Source organism: Canis lupus, chromosome 1, assembly GCF_003254725.2.
Source record: "Canis lupus dingo isolate Sandy chromosome 1, ASM325472v2, whole genome shotgun sequence".
Classification (NCBI taxonomy): Eukaryota; Metazoa; Chordata; class Mammalia; order Carnivora; family Canidae; genus Canis; species Canis lupus.
In genome coordinates, this window is record NC_064243.1 from 49,883,180 (window position 1) to 49,905,762 (window position 22,583).

The 22,583-nt window shown below is 41.6% G+C and overlaps 1 protein-coding gene across 1 annotated transcript in view; it reads right to left on the reverse strand.

Annotated features, from left to right (window-relative positions):
* Positions 1–9,423: 9,423 nt before the first annotated feature.
* The window catches only part of PRKN (parkin RBR E3 ubiquitin protein ligase), a 1,305,989-nt gene continuing 1,292,829 nt past the window's right edge, over positions 9,424–22,583 (reverse strand). Inside the window, exons 11-12 of the mRNA XM_025422695.3 lie at positions 16,932–17,049; positions 9,424–11,683 (exon numbers count right to left, since the gene is read on the reverse strand). Coding sequence (XP_025278480.1) covers positions 11,571–11,683; positions 16,932–17,049 — 231 coding nt within the window. The 3' untranslated portion in view covers positions 9,424–11,570. The remainder of the gene's footprint in view (positions 11,684–16,931; positions 17,050–22,583) is intronic.

Below are 22,583 nucleotides of genomic sequence, written 5' to 3' on the forward strand. Positions count from 1 at the left end.
TTTTTATTTTTTAAAAATATTTATTTATTTATTTATGATAGACATAGAGAGAGAGAGGCAGAGACACAGGCAGAGGGAGAAGCAGGCTCCATGCCAGAAGCCTGATGCAGGACTCGATCCCGGGACTCCAGGATCGCGCTTTGGGCCAAAGGCAGGTGCTAAACCGCTGAGCCACCCAGGGATCCCCAAGTCCTAGTTTTTAAAGTATCTGTTATTCAATAAGAATACATATTTACTTTTACCAAATGGCATTTTGCCATTAAATGACATTGTTTTGTTTGCCCATATTGTGAAATGCTATATTTATAGATTTTTAATATTAATATAACTTTAAATTTGTGAGACTTACTTGGTTGCAGTGGGCAGTTCTTTTAATATACTGTTGAAAATGTCTCTACAGTTCTTTATTCAAAATGCTTCTATTTATGTTGTAATAATATATAGGTAGGGATTCGGTCTTCTGGACCATAGGCAAACAATGTAGCACATGCAGTAGGATAAGCTGCTAATAAGAATAGTAAATGAGTGTTAATGCAGAGATGTAGTAAAACAGCTGAGAAAAATATTCAGCAGTTGAAGGAGATTTTGTGGCCTGAAAGTCCACAGAGAAAACTGATTGAAGAGGGCTCCCCAGAAAGCCCCCAGGTATCTAGTCTGCATGGCGCCATCCCACCTGCATCTGGGACAGAGGGCCTGGCAATAGTTAAACCACTGCTCAGACTGATTTGGACACATTCAGGCCAACAGCAGGACTTTCAACTTTAGTAGTACACCTTGAATATCCTGGAGCACTGTCAACCTCTCTACCTTAAGTCTCCTCCCATGTGGGGCACCATAGGTTGGCCATGTTCTCTTCACGAACCCCACAAAGAACCCCCAGCACACATTCATAAATAAGGCTGGTCTATACATTTCTGGTGGCCTTCTCTCTTTTAAGTAATGCATTGTATTTTTTTGATAATGATGTCTTTTTGTCATTAAAAATTCAAATACTACAGAAAAACATAAAGAAGATGGAAAAATCACCCCCAATCTCACCACCCCAAAAAGCCAGCACTACTTTTGGTAAGCTTCATTCCAACCATTAAATCTGTCGAGTGTATATATGGGAGAGTCAACGGACAGTGGATACAGGCACAAGTCAGTGTGATTTCATTTAAACAAGGGAATCATATTAGACATGAGTTCCGTCCTGTGAAACACTGATTTTCAGAAATGACTAGAAAGAAAAAATATGAAATGAAACAGAATGGACAGATAAACTTATACGAATATTTCTTTAGATACTATATTAGTTCCCAAAGTTGCCTCTAATATTAAGAAATTGCAAGACACCTGGGAAGCTCAGTGGTTGAGCATCTGCCTTCGGCTCAGGTTGTGATCCTGGGGTCCTGGGATCGAGTCCCACATCGGGTTCCCTGCAAGGAGCCTGCTTCTCCCTCTTTCTATGTCTCTGCCTCTCTCTCTGTGATTCTCATGAGGAAATAAATAAAAAGAAAGAAAGAAAGAAAGAAAGAAAGAAAGAAAGAAAGAAAGAAGAAAGAAAGAAAGAAGGAAAGAAAGAAAGAAAGAAAGAAAGAAAGAAAGAAAGAAAGAAAGAAAGAAAGAAAGAACCACTGAGGGGTCAAGGTTGTATTCTTTTTGCCACGTTTTCCCGGTGTTGGATAATCTGGATTATCCAGGTGAGAAGCACTCATCCATCTTTTGACCTCCCTTCTTCAATCTCCCAATTTTTTTTTCCTTTTGTGCTGCAAACATAATTCCCCTGGGAAGTTGCTTGTTTGCTTTTTTTCGTAATTCTGCCTTTGAATTGGCCCCATGGGAATCGACACTCACTGCTCAGCCTTGAGCTATGATTCTCCCTTATTACCTACATGACGCATTAGCTTCTGATCAAATTACTGATTTGGCAGGAGAAAGTTCAGTCTAAAATATTGTATCACAAACAGCCAGAGATGCGCCTCTAACTTTGGACACGTAGGTTATCATAGCTTAGATGACCTTTGCTCGTTTCTTTACCAGTTTAGGGTATCATGTAGAATTTTTATTTTGAAGAGACTATGTGTTTCAAATGACTTATTTGCAACACAAAGGAACAATAAAACATATTTCTAGGACATCTCTTCTGAGGTTTAACTGGATGACCCACAGCAGGTTAGATTCAACCAGGAGTGTGAGGAGCCACTTCTCTTCTGCTACCCTGAGTCCCTCATGCAGACGTGGCCTCACCCAGCAGCCCCACAGACACCTGAGAAAAGCCCAACTTCACCCTAGGGTTTTTCTCTGTCTCACTCATTTGTCGCATCCAACTGATGACCAAATTCTATACTTTTAAAAACATTTTAGTCTTTCTATTTTGGATTAATTTTAGATTTACAGAAAAGTTGTGAGGATGTGGATAGCATCTCCCTTTATTTATGCAACTTCTCCTAATTTTAGCATCTTACATAACCACAGCACGATTTATTCAAGCTAAGAAATTAACGTTGGTACAGTGTTATTAACTGAACTTCAGACTTTATTGGATTTCTTCAGTTTTCCATTCACATCCTATTTCTGCTCCTGGATCCAATAGGCATTGATTTGGAGGCATAAATACATATTGAATGCTTCCTCTTTGTGGCTACTGCCCTGCTTCGGTTCTGGACCCAAGTTCCCCTCAACCCACTGTGGCGAAAGCCTTTAAGAGGTCTCTTTTCTCCAGTCCCAAGGCCCAATGGAATGATCTTTCTGAAACACTGACTGGATAAAGTCCCTTCCCTTCTTATCCCTCCATGGTGTCCCATCATCCTTTTCCTCACCAAATGTTGATCTGGTACAACATCTGTTAGAACATCAATCAAACTGCCTTGTAGTTTTGTATTTGCCTCCTCTGCTAGTTTGTTAGAATTTTGAGCACAGCCATCTTTTTTTTTTTCTTAAGATTTTATTTATTTATTTGAGAGAGAGAGAGAGCATGAGAGAGCACAAGTAGGGGGAAGGGCAGAGGGCAAGGAGACTCTCTGCTGAGCAGGGAGCTCAATGTGGGGCTTGATCCAGGACCCTGAGATCATGACCTGAGTGAAGACAGACACTTAACCCACTGAGCCACCCAGGCACCCCAGTGGCAATGATTCTAAATAACAGTTTGTGCAATGGCACTTGGTGTTTCTGGCACTACTCCTCAAGGGGTTGTTTTAGTCAGTTGGCTGATGATTGTTGATGGCTATTTGTTAGTCATACGTTTACAAGCCAAGTTGCATCAATGAGCCGCTCTCATGGGACTAACATTTTAATAGGGGGACAGGTGGGGACCTGATAAACACGTAAAATGTGTGCTATGTTCAGGTACAGGTGAGCAATGTGAAGAAAAACAAGCCAGACTGGAAAACAGAGAGTGTGGAGGAGGGACTAGCAGGGAGGAAGGAGGGAGGGAGCAGGCCATGTGGGGAAGGAGGGAGCCCAGAATCAGACACCAGCTGGAGGTCAGTGCAGGGAGATGGGCTGCAGAGAGTGGGGACTCCACTGGGATAATGCACAGAATGTGTGTGAAATCATGAAATCTGAATGTCTCTGTAACCAATGGCCTGAAAATAAAGCCAGCTGCTGGTGCAGAAAGATAGTTCAGAGTTTCGGGATTCTCGAATACCACGCCCTGGTCCCTTGTGAGTATCAAGGGCTTGCTGTGGTGTCAGTAGACACTATTTTTAGAGGGATAAGCTCCTCTGGGAGGTATCAGTATCCAAGATGTTGGCTTCTTGATTGGTTTGGCTCATGGATGGATCAGGGGACCCTTTGCAGATGCAGGCTACACAGGGGGAGTGGCAGCTGCGGGGGGTCATGGCCGGGGGTGGGGGGGGTGGGGTGGCGTGGGGGTGGGGGACTGTTAGCGCCTGCCCTTGGCCTGTGGCCTCTGCCCAACACTGTCTCAGTCTTCAAACTTTTTAAAAATAAATTAAAATGATTTCATTCAATTTATTCAGTTTCCTTCACAAAAGAGAAATAGGTTTATATCTCCCATCCCTATGAACCCAACAAGGTCATCACCCCTTGCGTGATATTGTGTAATGTTGATTTCATCATTGCTCACCTCTCTCACACACTCTGTTAGCTGCCGCTGCATCAGTCTAGCTTCCTAAAATCGATTGAGTTTGCATGGGGAAAGATGCCTTTTGAGGGAGAAATCAGAAACATAAAACCATTTTTCTTTTACATTAATGAGACATGGACACCTGGGTGGCTCAGCAGTTGAGAGTCTGCCTTTGGCTCAGGGCATGATCCCGGGGTCCTGGGATTGAGTCTCACATTGGGCTCCCCACAGGGAGCCTGCTTCTCCCTCTGCCTATGTCTCTGCCCCTCTTTCTGTGTCTCTCATGAATAAATAAATAAAATCTTAAAAAAAAAATCTTTGCTATTAAAAAAATATTAATGAGACAGAAGTGGCCACTTAAATTGGTACATTAACCCTCTATTTTCTTGCCTTCTTAGGAAACAAGAGTTTTTCTGGGAGCTAGGAGCCCTCTCAGTGCTGGGCAAGGCAGGGGCAGAGTGAAGAGGGTGGGCATATCCACTCCCCACCCCACCCCCCACAGGTGCTTGAGAAACTCAGACATGCTGCATTCATGCTGGGCTGCAAGCAGGTTTGCGCCTTCCCCTTCTCAGAGTCACTCCTCTCCCAGCCCACCTCTCCCAAATTAGTGTCTCTACTATTTTGTTATTTTAAGAAAAGTTGTAATTCAAGAACAAAATTATTTGTTAAAAATTTTAAAAAAGATTTTATTTATTTGAGAGAGAGAGAGAGAGAGAGAGATCGTGTACACGAGCAGGGAGGAGAGCAGAGGGAGAAACAGACTCCCTACTGAGCAGGGAGCCCTGATGAGGGGGCTCTATCTCAGGCCCCCGGATCATGACCTGAGCTGAAGACAGATGATTAATCCACTGAGCCACCCAGGCGCCCCAAGAGCAGAATTATTGATGGGAAAAATCTTCACTCCTTGGCTGCATGTGATATGGCTGCTCTCACTGTCATATTAAAACTATTATTAAAAAATATTATTATTTTAAAAAACTGAAACTATTAGTCAAAAAACTATTAAAAATCTATTATTTTTATTTAAAGTGATATTTTCACACTGCAGAAAACCACAGAGAGTAGAGACATGTAAAAAAAAATCACGTATAATTACCATGGCAAACTGCATTTTATTTTCTTTTATTTTTAAAAGATTTTATTTATTTATTTGAGAGAATGAGAGAGCATGAGCAGGGGTAGGGGCAGAGAGAGAAGCAGACTCTTCTCTGAGTGAGGAGTCTGATGCGGGGTTAGAACCTGGAACTCCGGGATCATGACCAGAGCTGAAGGCAGACACTTCACTGACAGCTGCTCAGGTGCCCTGCAAACTACATTTTAATGTATGTTCTTCAATCAATTTTTTCCAGGTTTCTTTTTTTTTAAGATTTTGTTTATTTACTCATGAGACACACACACACACACACACACAGAGAGAGAGAGAGAGAGATTGAGAGAGAGAGAGGCAGAGACACAGGCAGAGGGAGAAGCAGGCTCCCTGCAGGGAGCCCGATGTGGGACTCGATCCCGGGTCTCCAGGATCATGCTCTGGGCTGAAGGTAGTGCTAAACCGCTGAGCCACTCAGGCTGCCCTTTTTCCAGGTTTTTAAAAATAGTTTCAGTTATAGTGCATGCACTATATATACATATATATATATATATAGTGCATGCACTATAATTTACCAAAATTGTAAATTCCTTTACACTTAACATTATACAGCAAACATTTTTTCAGGCTGCATAACACTTTTCATATCCAGACTGTTTAATGACTACATAAAAAAAAAAAAAAACACTTTTGAATTAGATCTGAAAGCATAAAAGATACTCTGATTAACTTAATTAGCGTACAGGAGACCACGATGAGGTCCTACAAAATTGTCAGTGTAGAAATCTGTTGACATAAGAAGATGCTCATCATATATTTTAAATGGAAATATGTAAGATGCAAAATAATTATTTCTAGATGACGATTTTTCTTTCTTTTCTCCTTTGTTTTCTGTAACAAGCATGTAATAATGCAATTACTATATTACAATAAAAATAAAAACACAAGGAAAACTCTACAGGGAAAGCATACTGAGTGGAGATTTGATGCTAAAGTTCCTCTGAGTTGAAATTAAAAATCACAGAATCACGGACTAAACAAACCATCTATAGAAAGGAAAACAGTGCCATGAGCCTTTGCTTGTACAGCTGGAGAGTCTTCAAGAACATCCAATGGACAGGTGAGCTCACCTGAGAAGGAGGAAGGCAATACAGTCATAATAGGGGCTTTAAAAGTAGACTCCTTCCACCATATAGCTCAGAAACTCTTTGAGGTAAAGTTACCTGATCTGAGACCAGGGGTTCCTGGCCTGTGTCAGATGTACATTTGTGATGGAAAATGACATACCTGTCCAGGAGTTCCTTGTTCACACATCGAGCAGCTAAGTCACTGAGCATTGAGTCTAGGCTCAGCAAGGAAGCTTTTTTTTTTTTTTTAAGATTTTATTTATTTATTCATGAGACACAGAGAGGGGCAGAGACATAGGCAGAGGAGAAGCAGGCTCCCTGAAGGGAGCCCGATGTGGGAATTGATCCTGGGACCCTGGGATCACACCCTGAGCCAAAGGCAAACGTTCAACCACTGAGCCCCCCTGCCCTGGGCGTCCCAGCAAGGAAGCTTTTCATTGTTTCATTTGCCATGCAGATTTGCTCAGAATTCAAAAATGCAGTTCTTAAGCCATGGAGCCTGGTCTGTGGCAAGCCAAGGGCTAGGTGTTATAGATGCAAAGATGAATACCATAGTTATGCTCTTATCTGTTCCTAGGGGGATAAATGAATAAAGTCTTACACAATAAATGCTATATATGGGGCTTATTTGTGAAGTGTCGGACTCTTGATTTTGGATCAGATCATGATCTCAGGGTTGTGAGATCGAGCCCTGAGAAAGGCTGTGTGGTGGGTGTGGAGTCTGCTTTACATTCTCTCCCTCTGCCTCTCCCCCTCTCCTGGCTCCCGGACTTTCCTTCTCAAAAAAAAAAAAAAAAAAAAAAAAAAAAAGAAGCCATACATATATATTATAATAATAATAAATATAAATATATAATAATAAATATAAATAAATATATGATATATATATATTTGGTTCTTGGTACATGGCTCCCTAAAACCTTGGAATCTCTGGAGTGATGAGAATCATTAGTATGCTAATGAAGTGTCTGTGGTTGGGGGGCTTCAGGTAGCTTCAGGATGTTGGCTGCTTGTCAGAAAAACCAAGACTTGACTAGAGGCCTGGAACTTTCAGCCCCAATCCCCAACCATCCCTGGAAGGCTGAGATGGAGTTAATTACTCACAGCCAAAGATATTATCAATCATGCCTACTTAATGAAACCTCTGTAGAAACCCCTAAGCAAGGGGGTTTCAGAGAGCTTCCCAGTTGGTGCAGGGAAGGTGGTGCCCCTGTAGGGGGCAGGCACAGAAGCTCTGTGCATGCACCCTCTCCCTTCCCATTCCTGTCCTATGCAGTTCTCCATTTAGCGATCCCAGAGTTTGGATTCTTTTATGACAAGCCGCTAATAGTAAAGCACTTTCTTGAGTTTTGTGAGTCATTCTAGTGAGGTACTGAGCCCGAGGAGGGGTTGATGGGGGCCCCAGACTCACAGCCAGCCAATGAGAAGTACAGCTGGCAACCTGGGACTTGTGTCATGTCTGATGTGGGGGTGGTGTCACAGAACTGAGCTCTTACCTGCGGGGTCTGACACTTCCTCTGGGTCGTTCATGTCTAAATCAAACGGACTTGTGGAGTTGGAGTTGCTGTGTGGAGAGCTGGAAAATTTGCTGATAAAGGGAAAAACACCACACAGCTATGGCGTGGGAAGTCGTATACCACACCATACAGGAACATTCAGGAAGGACCCTCGGTGAAGGTCAAGATGAGGAGTAAAGTGTTTCTGGAGGAGGTGATTAGATGAAGATCTGAGGCTGGCCAGCCAGAGCAGGAAGGGTGTGAAGAAAGAGGTTGTAAAGATTCTAGGTAGATGGAAAATCATGTGTGAAGATCAGGACACGAACTTCTCATTGTAAATATACATTTAAATTGATGTTCTAGGTTTTATACTTTGTTCTCTTATGAGTCGGATTAGTGTGAATCCATCTTCTGGGGTCCCAGTACCTCTTGATGCTGACAAAGTTGATTCGGTCCACACATCAGATGATGAGATTGGGGAACACAGTGGGCCTATCAAGGCAGCACCAACCATCTTTGTGCCAAACGTCATCTCGACAATATTTTTCACCTTTTTTCTTTTTTGGATGATTATCCAAACTGCAGAGAAAATTTTTACATATTTGTGGGCGGACAGTTTATTCATAGTGGGTAACTGGGAGATGAGTTCAATGTTGTATTGAAGTAGGGTTTTCTTTTAAAAACTGACATCGAGGGGCACCTGGGTGGCTCAGTCTGTTAAGAGTCCGACTCTTTTTTCAGTTCAGGTCATGATCTCAGGATCGTGGGATCAAGCCCCACATCAGGCTCAGTGCTCAGCACAGAGTCTGCTTGAGATTCTTTCTCTCCCTCTCTCTTTGCTCCTCCCCCTACTAGTGCTCGCTTTCCTTCTCTCTCTCAAATAAATAAAATCTTAAAAACACACATGCATAAAAAATAAAAATAATAAAAATAAAAACTGGCATCAATACTCTCCATGGTACCAGAAATGGCCCAGCAAGGATGGTGGTGAGGCACTTGCTCCACAAGGCCAATGATGTTGGCTTTTCCCCACATTACTGTTTTGTTTCAAATAAGTGTTCCACATCTGTGTTTATTCATTTCCATTCACAATCTCAACTCTCTAATTTACACCCTGGAGATGAGTGTCAATACCAGGGCCATCATTCCTAGAAACTTTGTGTTTCTTTAGGGTATTTCCTGTGGTGTTTGGCACCAATGGGCCCTCATGGTGTGTGGCTTTCCTAATCTATGGATAGGAGCTCTCCAAGAATGTTCCATTCCAGATTGCTCAAACACAGGCTCATTGTCACTCATTTCAGCCACTGAAACAGTTCTAAAGAAATGCAGTGTCAACACACCCACGTTGAGAGCAATGCAAAGTCACTGAGCTTTTCTGAAATGACATTACAGAGAAAATCCTTGTAGTTTTTCCTGACTCAAACTTCTGTTTTAAACATTTACTAGAAAAGTTTGCTGATAAAGCAGGAAAGTAACAGTTAGATTTTTTTAATTGAATGGTTTGCTTTTTAGATAAAAATGCCTGTTGCCTCACCAGGCGATCCCTTCAGGCAAGAGGGAGGCTCCTGGAGCGAGGTGTCCTGGGCTTCCCTCCCACACTTTGAGCATTTACTGAAAATCTACCCTCAGAGATGGACTCCAAAGCTCTTTTGATGCTTTTATTGATAATTTGAGTACAGCCTTAGACATAGTTGTCAAATATTCCTTTACACATTTCAGAGAAAAATAAAGATTTTTCTGCAAAGATTTTATTTCTATTCTTTTGATATATTCACATTTGGTTACACATTTCATGTTCAAACGTGTTCATTTATAGTGGTTTGTGATTCCCATTCATTTACAGAGGCTGTTTTTTTCTTAACTTGTTTCAGTGTTCTAGTCTGAAAAAAGAAAAGAAAAGAAAGAAAAGAGAAGAAAAGAAAAGAAAAAAGAAAAAAAGAAAAGAAAAGAAAAGAAAAGAAAAGAAAAAAAGAAAAGAAAGAAAAGAAAAGAAAAGAAAAGAAAAGAAAAGAAAAGAAAAGAAAAGAAAAGAAAAAAGACCACCACCAGGAAAGGAGCAGAGAGCCCCAGAAATTTCTATCATGCCTGAACCCATGAGAGCAAACCTTGTTTGGGTTTCACGCACCCAACACAACATGCCGGTTTGGAGGGAAGCAATCACGACAGCATCACTAAACCCAAAAGTTATACTGAATATAAAATAGTGGGTGTTCCATATGGCAGGGAGCCATCTGATTTGTCCTGTCAGGTCAGTGTCAGAAGCTATTTGCTGGGATTGTCAGTAATGCTCAGATATTGGCTCTCCGTTCCCTTGCTATGATCTTTAAGGCTTCCTGACATGAGTCTGGATTTTCTAAACAGAGCCTAGAAGAATGGTTAGGGATAGAGGGACAGACATTCTCAGGCAATATTCTAAGGTCCTTACCTCTCCTTCCCCAGCAAGGATTTCTGGTGCTATGTCTACAAAGAGAAGCCCCGAAAAGACAGACAATGAGAACAGAAGATGGTGGTTATAGGTTTTCATCTGTACACTGTGCTATAAGAAGATGAGGTTTGCTGCATAGTGTAAACACATCTTTTTTTGATGTGTTGTGAATGTCTAAAAAAAAAAAAAAAGATGAAAACTTGGTGAACACTCCATTTGAATCCATGTCAATGTGAGGAAATATTCTAGTGTGACTCCACTGTTCTAGAGAAGAGCTCCTCTTGGAGGAACCCATTCAGGGAGCAGAGCCCCTGGGGCATGCAGATGGGGGACAGAGCAGGTGCAGAAAGAGCACTGACCCCCCTGGGATAGAATCGGTCTTGGTTTCATTTTGCCAGCCCTCGCCATGCTCCTGCTTTAAAGACTTCTGCACTTAACACCCTGCACTTTTGTTAACGTTGAGAATCATTATAAAGCCATTTCCAAAAACGTCTCCTCTATAGGCACCTTACCCATTAAATGTACAGTGAAGCCAGATATACTAGCTTGTTCTTCCAAGCTGCAAAATGAAGGTTTAAAATCAAATTATAGACTTTGTAATACTTTCAGAAAAACAATTTCTTTCTGAGGTCTCAAATAATTAAATGGAATGAAAGCACACGAAGTTTTGATTTCTATAATTTCAACATTCAAATTAACTTTCATAATTTCTCACTAGTTGACAAGCTGATTTATGCATAGTTGATATTACACCGATGCAATATATAAAGGTAGAATCCTTAGGGATAAACACAGAGTTTGACTATTGCCTGGGGTTCTCTTTGGGAACAGATACTCTCTGAAAATTTAAATAAGAGCATTGCTCCTAAAATCAGGAATAGGGTTGTCGAACCCGTTGCCCTCGGTTTTACAGAGAACCCCCGAAACCGGTCTCTCCAATCTATTTCGTCCCTGATGGCCTCTTCCCAATCTTCGCTGAAGGTCAAATGCAGGAAATGAAACCTGAGAAATCTTTCTGTCCTTAAATCCAGCCTGACTGGAATTCACAGGAGAATGGCAATCCATACAAAAGGTGGAGTGCACTTTCCATCTGCGCTCTGGGGTCTGTGTATTGAGGGCTGACGCCTGAGAATACTTCGCGCTGCTTTTCATGAGCACCAAGGAAGGGATCCAGGAGCTTCTCCTGTAACTTTGTTTTTGTGGATTGGGAAGGGATTTGAGGGGTGCGTGCGTGTCTCTGTGTGTGTGTGTGTGTGCATGTGGCGGAGGGGGGGAGAGAAAGAGAGAGAGTTTGGAGAAAGAGCAGCAAATTGTGGGACTCTGTACATTTCCAAGTTGGCTGGCGGTGGGGCGCCCGCTCGCAGGGCTACACGTCGAACCAGTGGTCCCCCATGCAGGTCCGGTTCCACTCACAGCTGCAGGTCCAGCACCACTCCAGCTGGCACTGGGGCTGTGGGCACTTCATGTGCATGCATCCTCCTGCAGGCAGACAAAAGACACGGGCAAACATCTGGAGAACATCCTTCCCGCCCCAACACACTGGTCTAAGAAAGGACTTTCCAAGGGAATGTCACCCACAATCCCAGGGCATTCTGAAGTTAGGGCATCTATTAAGAAAGGAGTGAGGGTAGAGCTCACCACTCCCATCTAGGACAAATTCTATATAAATAAATAAGTTAAATATTTTATTAATATATAAATATACATACAAATATATATAAATATATAAATATAAATAAATTTATATATTTATAATATTTATATATTATATATAATGTATATCTTTTATATATATAAATATATATTATTTATTCATGAGAGACAGAGAGGGAGAGAGAGAGAGGCAGAGGCACAGGCAGAGGGAGAAGCAGGCTCCATGCAGGGAGCCCCATGTGGGACTTGATCTGGGACTCCAGGATCACACCCTGGGCTGAAGGCGGCACTAAGCCGTTGAGCCACCTGGGCTGCCCCAAATTTTATTTATAAATCTGAGTCTATTTACTTCTCCTGAAATGGGATTTAGAGACAAAGATGTTGTGTTTTCACAAGCAGGGGTCAATTCCTCATTGAAATGTGTATTGTTTCATGTTTTAAAGAGATGTTAATATACTTAATAATTTAACACAGTACATATACTGTTACTTGCCTTGGCAAAATTCATGAAATGGGAGTTGGGAAAACAGTACTGAAAGTATTTAGGAAACAATACATTCCTTAATGCTGTTTGAAATGGTATTTAAGATGAGCAGATGGGGGAAACTAGGCACGCTGGGCGGATTACCTAATTTACTCCCCAAAAGCACCTAGTAAGTGGGAGTGTTACTCCGCTGTAGAATTTTCTCAAGGTCAAGTACTTCTAAGTGGTAAAGCCTGAGATTTAACCAGGATCTGTTCTTTCCTAGAATGGGGCTTTTGCAGCATGAAATGAAGGGTCCCTTATTCCAGGATTTATTGTGGGATACCTCCTCTTCCCGCATTTGTTAAATTCATTTCTTATTTGCTTCTGGGGCTCAGACATCACGGCTGCAGTGGAGTGCAGAAATTCAGTCAGTTTCTAGATAATTCAGGCAAAAGCAGTTCTTTGCTTGAATTCAACACAACATCAGATGTGCTCTATTATTCAATTTTACCAATTATCTTGTTAAGTCATTTTTTCTTGCCAAATTTTCCAGGTAATTGCTTCCGTACTGTCTCATTTTTATCATTAGAAACATGGCATGAGAACTTCCACTGATTTAAAATATTTATGAATATATAACTAAAGGTATTTGCTTTAGGATAATTTAAGGGCATTTTTAAAAAAGATTTTATTTATTTATTCATGAGAGACACAGAGAGAGAGGCAGAGACATAGGCTGAGGGAGAAGCAGGCTCCATGCAGGGAGCCCGACATGGGACTCGATCCAAGATCCTGGGGTTAACGCCCTGAGCTGAAGGCAGACCTCAACCGCTGAGCCACCCAGGCATCCCAATTTAAGGTCATTTAAAATCCCATACTTTTCTACTTCTTTTTGGTTGGTTTTCAAGATTGTTTAGAAATTATAAATATGCATAAAATAAAGGGGAAAACTCAGCTATGATATTTTCATCTTGCTAGATCTCATTTAGGATTACACAATTGCAGGACTGTACAATTTTCAACACATATTAAATGATTATATGCTTATGATGTAAATAATACAATGTTTTCCTACTATGCCAAAATCTTCATAGATATGGAATACTAACATTACAAATAAGATCTTATTATAGAAACTAGAACCATGATGGCTCTTTAGAATAAGAAGAAAGGAAATAGGGAGAGAGAATATTCATGTTATTAACTTTCTTTCCCTCTCCTGTTGCTTGATATATATATGCAAGACAGTATGCTAGCTCCCGTGATATGGAGAAGCACCAGGGATTCTAATTTGAAAAGCTTTGCTAATGTAAAAGTAAATGCGAGCAAGAAGCTGCTGACAGCTTCACCAGACTTTGTGGGCCTTTATTTTTTATTTTTTTTTTTTTGTGGGCCTTTAAAGAAATAAATTATGACTATGACTTTTCTCATATGAGAGGAAAGTCCCCTGGCTGATGCCTAAAACCATGAAAAGTCCAGCCTCTGCCCATCAGCACCGAGTCTTTCATTAGGTTTAATGAGAACAGAAGTTCTTGAACGACCCAAAGGGAGACTTAACAGGCAACAGGCACTTGTTGATCAGAGAATGGAAGCAGAGTCTCATCTGTTTGAGGTGCAAGTGAGGGAAGACACTTTCCTGGACTGAAGATTACAGGAGGAGGCTTAGCCTGTCTTTAAAATGGAAATGAGCCTCATTTTCATTGAGGCTTTGCTGCAGGAAGAAGGACTTTCTGGGATTCAGAGGACTGTGGCCTAGGCCACGAGTGTCCTTTGAGAACGAAATGATGAATCCAGCTTTTCTTGCCTGCAGAGCTCACGTTTGTCTGTCATATGGTGTAAAACAGTTTAGATTAACAATAGCTTATTATTAATAAGCTTAAGGTTTCAGCTTTTCTGCTCATAGGTTAAAAATCTCTAGGTGAAAAATCAGGGCTTTCCACGTATAGTAAATCACGGTATTTCAGAGAAATAGCAGATCAGGAAACCATTCTAGAGCATGTAGCACGTGACTCGGTCAGGGCCACCTGCCAGGGCTGTGGGGGCAAGGGGTGGGGAGTCGAGGGGTCTGATCGAAGGCAGGTCTGACCCGATCACTTCCCGGCGTCGCACCTGCAATGGCTCCCCGTCTTACAGAATCAGGTCCCAGCCCTTCATGTCCCCTCCATCCTGTGCACCACTTCTGCACCTGCTCCTGCCCTGCCTCACCTGGAACTCCCAACCGCTGGGCTTCCTGCACACCCAGCATCTCCAATCTCCACGCCCTGCTCTTGCAGGGCTGCCGTCCTCCAAGGCTTCCCTCTGGCTCCCTTGACAGGCTCATCTCTACTGACCCCTCAGTTCTCTACTCAGGTATCACCTCTTTCAGGAAGGCAACTCTTAGCCCTCCGGCTTTTGTGCTCTATTCGTTTGCTTTCTCTATTATATTTTAATACAAATATCTGCTTATGCGTGATCCCTTTTACTAGCTACTTTTTGACTCAATGGGTATTTGTCAGTGCTTTTCTGGGGTGGGGGGTGTTCAGGGGATAAACAAGCAAGGCTCATGACCTTTGGTAATAGCAGAATGGTCTCCTACTATTTGGTTTGCATTCTTGAAATCCGTGTGTAATGAATGGAGCACTGGCCCATGTTTATCAGCACTGCACATCCTCCCTCGTGAAGAGTCTCTGCATCTTTTCTGACTTCCCGTTGCCCACAGGGCACTGCTCAAGCAGCGAGGACTGGAAGAGTTCTTGCCCTGGTTCCACTGATGTCCTCTCTTCATACCTCGTGTGCCAGCCCACCTTCCAGGCACATTCCAGCACGCAGAGGAATGCACTGACTCACTGCACCCATTTATTTATTTATTTCTAAGAGACTGTTGTTTCAGAGCCAGGGACTTGGCCTGAGCTGAGACCGTTCCTGCTGCACAGGGATGTGTCAGCACTCTCTTGTTTGCATTAACTAAGACCTTCTAAAGGACACATGTGACGAAAGAGAGGCTCGCAGGCCCATCCTGAGATTGCCGGGTGAGGCAGCTGTTCGCAGCCTCCCACCCAGGTGCAGTTCATGCTCAGTGAGGGGAATGTGGGGAAAGGTGTCCCCGGTGCTGCGTTATTTCTCATCTCATCTCATTCTTTTATTTCTCAGTGCTGTGGCCTCTACCTCACATTCGGAATGGGCTCTGGGCACTGGGCTGGGATGGCTTTATGCTGGTTGGCATGCCTAGGATGGATGGCAACAGGTACGCCGCTGGCTGGTGCGAGGTATCAGAGTGGCCCAAAGCAGAACCCTGAATGTGGGCTAGTGCTGCAGGGCAGAGAGGCTCCACTATGACCACCCATAGGCAACATGACACCAGTGCCACGGAAGCTCAAGGCGGGAGGAAGAGCTGTAGCCACAAGCCTGGGCGCACCATCGTGGAGCTGAGTGGGCCTCCCTCTGTGTTCCTCAGTGAGGACAGGGCTCTTTGTCCATTAGGACAGGAGTGGGGAGGACAGGCTCTCCCTTCCCCACAGCTATTTATAAGGAGGTATCACTGTGGCTGCGTGTGTCAGGGAGGGAGACCAGGCCTTGGAGTGCCAGTAGGGAGTGTCATTAGGTTGAGAACTGTTCAGAGTATGGATCCCATGTTTCTAAGCCCATTGACCCACACCACGTAGGGCCTCTACATGGGCTCCTAAAACGCATCTCAACCCCAGCTTCCAGAGGCATCTCCAAATGATCACTTCACATTCTTAAAATTCAGAGAGTAGTTGGTAAAGGGCAGAAGGAATAGCTTTATTGAGAAACATACTCATGTAAAGGATATTTTAATGAAGCAGGCAAGTGTCACGATAACATGAGGCTCTAAATCTCCCACAGAAGGATGGAGAAACCAAAGCCCAAAGAGCATGCTGGTGTTCAAAGGTATACAAATTGGTGTGAAGGGGGAAAAAAAGGAATTTCATGGCCAAAAAATTGGGGAACCAGATAATTAAACAAAATCACACGGATTTCTTTATGAAAGGAATCCTGAATTGCTAATGTATATTGTGAATGGGAATATATTGCGATTTCTGTGAGTGGTAAAGGATTTGATATTTGTAGGGAACTTAGGACAAGCATCCAGTAAATGCTCAATAAAAGTTAATTGTGTTGTTATTATCCAAGAGGGACATCCAATAGGAATGACCTTATAATCCTTTCCCTACAAATAACTCTAGATGTCAGAATACCATGGAGGATACTCTGAGAAATATTGGGCAAATATATATATTTGACTATGCTGGTGGACAACTTACCAGATAAAAAGTGTCTAATATTATTAATAATTAATAACAATAAGGGCAATTGGTGTTTATTGATTGTCTAAGCCAGGCACTTGGCTGAGTACCTGCCATGCGTGATATCTCATGATTCTACTATTGTGGGGCAGCTGCTGTTTGACAGAAGAGAATTTCGGGCTTAAGCAGTTAAGAAACTTGACCTGGGAGAGTGAGATTTGCATTATGTCCAATGGCTCCAACCTCTCTGAGTGCTGAGCTACTCAGTTACACATCCTCCAAGAGTTCTTGCTTATTATAACCACACGGCTCACGCTTTCCAAGAACTCTCCAAATCCTCACTTTTTCCATACCCCAGACTCACCATTTTTTTCAACGGGCACATGGCAACGGGGACAGGGCTTGGTGGTTTTCTTGATTGTCTCTTTGGAGGCCTCTTCCCACCGAGCTTGCTCTGCTGCCTTCTCATCAACTTTGTAGGCCTGCAGAATAAAGATGGACAGAGTTGAAACTCAGATCTTTGTGTTGGGGTTGAAATGTAGGTTCCTTGAGACACTGGTCCAGGAAATTCTTAAAGATGGAAGTGCCTTCAGGCAAGAAACTCAAACATAAACTCACTTGACAAGTGGTGGGCAAGGCCTGACATGCACGGAACATAGTTTTCTTGGCATGTGGCCTTTGCTTATAAGCTGAGAAAACATGTCTTGATTTTATAGCATGAGATCCTTTCTTTGGTTGTTTGAATAACTGTAATAAAAAACATCTATCAGGTGTTAAACATGCAGGCAAGTTGATAAATGCTCTACAGACACCTCTTTGTCCGATGGTTTGTCAGGCAAGTGTATTAGTTTTTCTTTTACATCAATGATTAGATGAGTTAAAAAGTTGCCCAAAGCTGGAAAGGGGGATGTTTTGATATCCTTCTATGTCTTGTTACCTTTCATTCTCACACCTGGAGAATGGGGAGCTCCAAATGTTGTTACAGAAGAGATAGGAGCCAGAAGAAGGAAATGAAGTCGACTTGACATAGAAGGCAGAGGGAGTCGGGAAGAGCCAGGGGTGAAGACTGTGGGCTCAGGGCACAGGTGCCTGGGCTCCAATCCCAGCTCCATCCAGGTGGGACCCTGTCAGATACTCCCTCACCTGAAAATTCTCATCTCTTAAATGGAAATAAACAATGCCTAGTGCATTGGGGGGTATTAAGGATTGACGGAGGGATCCCTGGGTGGTGCAGCGGTTTGGCGCCTGCCTTTGGCCCAGGGCGCGATCCTGGAGACCCGGGATCGAATCTCACGTCGGGCTCCCGGTGCATGGAGCCTGCTTCTCCCTCTGCCTATGTCTCTGCCTCTCTCTCTTTTTCTCTCTGTGACTATCATAAATAAATAAAAAAGAAAAAAAGAAAAGGATTGACGGAATTTCTTTAAAGGCTTGGAACTAGCATCTGGAACGTGTATAATATGAATACCTCAGGCAAGCTCTCAGAAATGTTTGCTAATATTATTATTGTTACGGGACTGACTTATTCCTGACTCTCTGCACAAAGTGGAGGAGGGGTTTCATGCAACCACACAGATACTCATCCTGTTCCTGTCTAATCACTCAGACACTGCCATCTCTTCTGCTTACTTCAGGACTGAATGACATGTGCAGAAAAAGCATTGGTACATTTTTGGATTCAGTACAAGAAACTTGTGGTCTAGGTCTATATTTACAAAGATTTCAACATGTTAATCCAAACAGAATCCCTCCATTTTTGCCTCTATTGTATTCAAAAATTTTTTTCTTCTATGCCTTAAAATTAACATGAGCAAGCAAGTCACTTTATTTACTTACAACTATTTAAAAATATTTCCAGAGCAATTTTTAAGTTAAGAAACTACTAAAACTAACTTCAAATATAAATTAGTGAAGAAATCAAATATCATTAAATGCTCTAATACTCTGATAATACTCATAATAATAATGATAAAACTTTACAAACTTATAATGTTTTACACTTGACTTTTGTTATTTCAGTTGCTCCTCCCAATAACCTAGAGAAAACAGCGGGGTTTCTAATAGATACCAAACTTATTTTGCAGATGAAGTCTCTGAGTAATTACTAAAGGTCAAGTGCCAGGTTCAGGATGCTTAAATCGTATATGGCAGCATCAATGCTCATCAAATGTAAGAATCTGGAAAGCCTGGGGGTGCTTGGGTGGCTTAGTTGGTTAAGCATCTGCCTTAAGCAATGGTCATGATCCCAGGGTCCCAGGATCGAGGCCTGCATTGGGTTCCCCTCTCAGCAGAGTCTGCTTCTTTATCTGCACCCCGACCCCCAGTTGTGTGTGCACATATTCGCTCTCTCCTTCTCTCAAATAAATAAATAAAATATTAAAATTTTTTTGGAAAACCTGAAGGAATTTTTTTGGAAAACCCAAACCAGAGATGCTCACACACAGATAACATTACGCTTTGAGAATCAAACTCTGTCAAGCACCATCATGCTTAGCAGGTTTTCTAGGTGGTGAGAGTGATACAGCCTCAGTTAGTATGCATCCTCTGATCGCCCTGGTGCCGTGAGGTACCTAGAGAAGATGCAGAATCTAGTGAGTAGAATCCTTCACCCCACATATGAATCCAACTTTTAGCATTTCACTGTCAGATTCTAAATACTTAAAAAATGTTAATTTTTTTCAGTCTTAGTAAAAACACCAAAAGCAAAGGCAACAAGAGCAAAAATAAACAAGTGGGACTCCATCAAGTTAAAAAGTTTCTGCATAGCAAAGGAAACCACCAGCAAAATGAAAACGCAACTTGCTGAATGGGAGAAGATATTTGCAAATCTTATACCTGATAAGAGGTCAATATCCAAAATATATAGAGAGCTCAGATAAGTCAATAACAATAAAACCAAGCAATCTGATTTAAAAAATGGGAAGAGGATCTGAGTAGACATTTTTCCAAAGAAATTTATACAAATGGCCTACAGGGACATAAAAAGGTGCTCCACATCACTCATCACCAGGGAAATGCAAATCAAAGCCACGATGAGATGTCCCCTTATGCCTGTTAGAATGGATATTACAAAAAGACGGGAGAGAACAAGTGTTGGCAGATGTGGAGCAAAGAGAGCTCCTGTGCACTGTTGGTGGGAATGTAAACTGGTGCAGCCATTATGGAAAACAGTATCCTGCCATTTGTGACAACATGCATACCCCCTGAGGGCATTATGCCAAGTGAAGTAAGTCAGAGAGAAAGACAAATACTATATGATCTCACTTATATGTAGAATCTAAACCAGAACTCACAGATACAGAGAACAGATTGATGGTGGCCAGAGGTGGGATTTGGGAATGAAAGTAGTTAACAACACTGGATTATATATTTGAAAGTTGCAAAGAAAGTAGATCTTAAAAGGTCTTATGAGATGAAAAAATCTTGTATCTCTGTATGGTGATGGGTGTTAACTACATCAGTGCTAATCATTATACATATGTATATATATCGAATCATTATGTTGTACACCTAAAACTAATATAATGTTACATATCAATTATATTTCAAAAAAGAACAATGTATCATGAGGCAAATAACTTTAATTTTAAAAAATTTTAATTCTAGTGTAGTTAACATACAGAATTGTGTTAATTTTAGGTGTATAATGTAGTGATTCAACACTTCAATACATCACCTGGTGCTCATCAGGACATAAGTAACTGTGCTTATACCTCATTTGCAGCATTCAGTGGTTTTTATTGTAATTAGTGTTTCTATTTCTGTTATTTCCAATAGAAAGTGAATTTGCCCAGAGTCAAGATCACGTTTGTGTCCTCTTCACATCTCCAGTGTCTGGCATAGTGCCTGGTACCTAGGAGGCACTCAATAGGCACTCAGTAAATGTTAGCTCAGTGAATGAAGAAATGACATAATCCACAAAGATGCTAACATGATAATCATTTGGGAATAAAGCCCCCAGAACCAGGTGGGGCACATGGGGTGCATCCTAATGGTGATCCTTGCAGTGAAGCAAATCTCTTTGCATTAGAGAAATCCCCTTCACAAAGGAAACTTCCTTTATAACTCAGAGGGTGTCATCTGATTTGTTAATACTTCATTAGGATATAACAGAGTAAGTTTAATGGCTAAGAACAACTACAGGTATTGAGAACTTCCTTTGGATCTGGGACAATTTACAGGCCACTCGTGGCTGAGTGTACAGTGTGATAAAGCCGTGGTTAATGAGATCGGTTGCAAGATTTAGTGAGTAGGTTTGGATCTTAAGTACACATCTTCCAATCAGCTCAGATTCATAGGGGGGCCTAATCCTCAGTGATACACAGCAAATACATCCCCCAGCCATATGTTCCAAGATTTTCTTTTTAAGGTCCAGGAGCTTGTAACTCTAAAGCAATGCTTTACAATTATTTACTGCAGTGTCTGGATGAGAGAAATAGGTAATGTTACTTACTAAAAATTTATTTCAAAATGCTGCTTTTCAGCAGTATGGCACACTGTCCACTAAGTGCAATTTCTCCCTGGCCTATACATCTAAAGATGTTGGATGAAATATGGAAGGAAAATCGCTGCTTAATGCATGGCTGATCTGATAGAAACATAAAGGAAATCCTTGGTGGCTGGAACAAGAAAGAGAAGATCCTTCTGGTTAAGGGAGGGAGGAATCTGGGGTTTGTGATGGGGCTGTTTTCCTGGTCTCAGGCAGCCCAGAGTCTGGGTCTTTACAGGCCCTGAGAGTATAGATGGAGAAAACTTGGGCCACAGCAGGGTGGAAGATGAAATTAAATTTTCCAATTACACAGGGACAACCTAGACTCCCAAGGGGTGACATCTTCACCTGATGGATTAGGGGGAAAAAAATCTTTCCAGAAGAGAGAATTGATAAATAATTAATAAGGCTGTGTGCTGCCTTCAGCTTTTTGGTGAGTCAGGTTGGAGAGACAAAGTCTCCCTGAAAATTCCTAATCACTAAGCCTCATACACAATATTTTTGAAAGGAATTCATATTACTGATTAGCTAAATAAATAACCTGAGCCAAGAAGTTAATTTTAAATACTCTGGTTACTCTGGTAGCATACCCAGGAACCTGGCTGGAGCAAAACTATTTTCCATAAAACAATGCACTTCAAAAAACCAAACTTCCAAAAAAATTACCCAAATAAAGTTCCAAAGAGCCCAAGATCACAATAAAAAAAAAGTTATCTAGTGCAGGAAAAAACGAATTATCATGAGTGAAAGTGGCAGAAATACAAAACTGAAGAAGCTAACCAGCAAAGGCTGTAGATATTGGAGTGATCAGATACAGAGTACAAAATAAATGTGTTTGATATGCTCAAAGGAATAAAAGCATGAGAAGTTTGGTGAAGACGTAAGAGACTATTACAACTAACGAGGCAGCTTTGAAAAAAAAAAACATATTTCTTTGTTGTATTTTTTCTGAACACAAAGAAACCAATGATTAGAAATTAGAAACCCAGTTGAATTACATAGCAAATGAAATACAAATGAGAGGAGAATTTGTTAACCGGAAGATGAAGCTGGAGAAATTACATAGACTGCAGATCAGAGAGCAAACGGTCAAAAAATATGAAAAGGAGAGTAGGAGTTAGTGGGGACAGAGAGAGAGGGTACAACACTTCTCTAGAGTCCTGGACAAAGATAACAGAGAGCAGGCAGGAGAAACGGTATTGAAGACAGAGAGGCAAAGGAAATAGATTAACTACAAAGAAATTACAATTATTCTGATGGCAGATTTCTCAACCCATGGATGCTAGCAGACAGTATGATATCCACAGAGTACTGAAAGAGTACCAGTCTACTTAGAATTATATACAAGCAAGATTAATTTTCAAAATAAGTATTAATAAAAATCCTTTCAAACATGATACAGGGTATTTCTTTCCTTTTTATTTTATTTTTTTAAGATTCTTATTTATTTATTTGACAGAGGGAGTGAGAGAGTACAAGCAGGGGGAGGGGCAGAGTGTGAGGGAGAAGCAAGCTCCCCGCTGTGCAGGG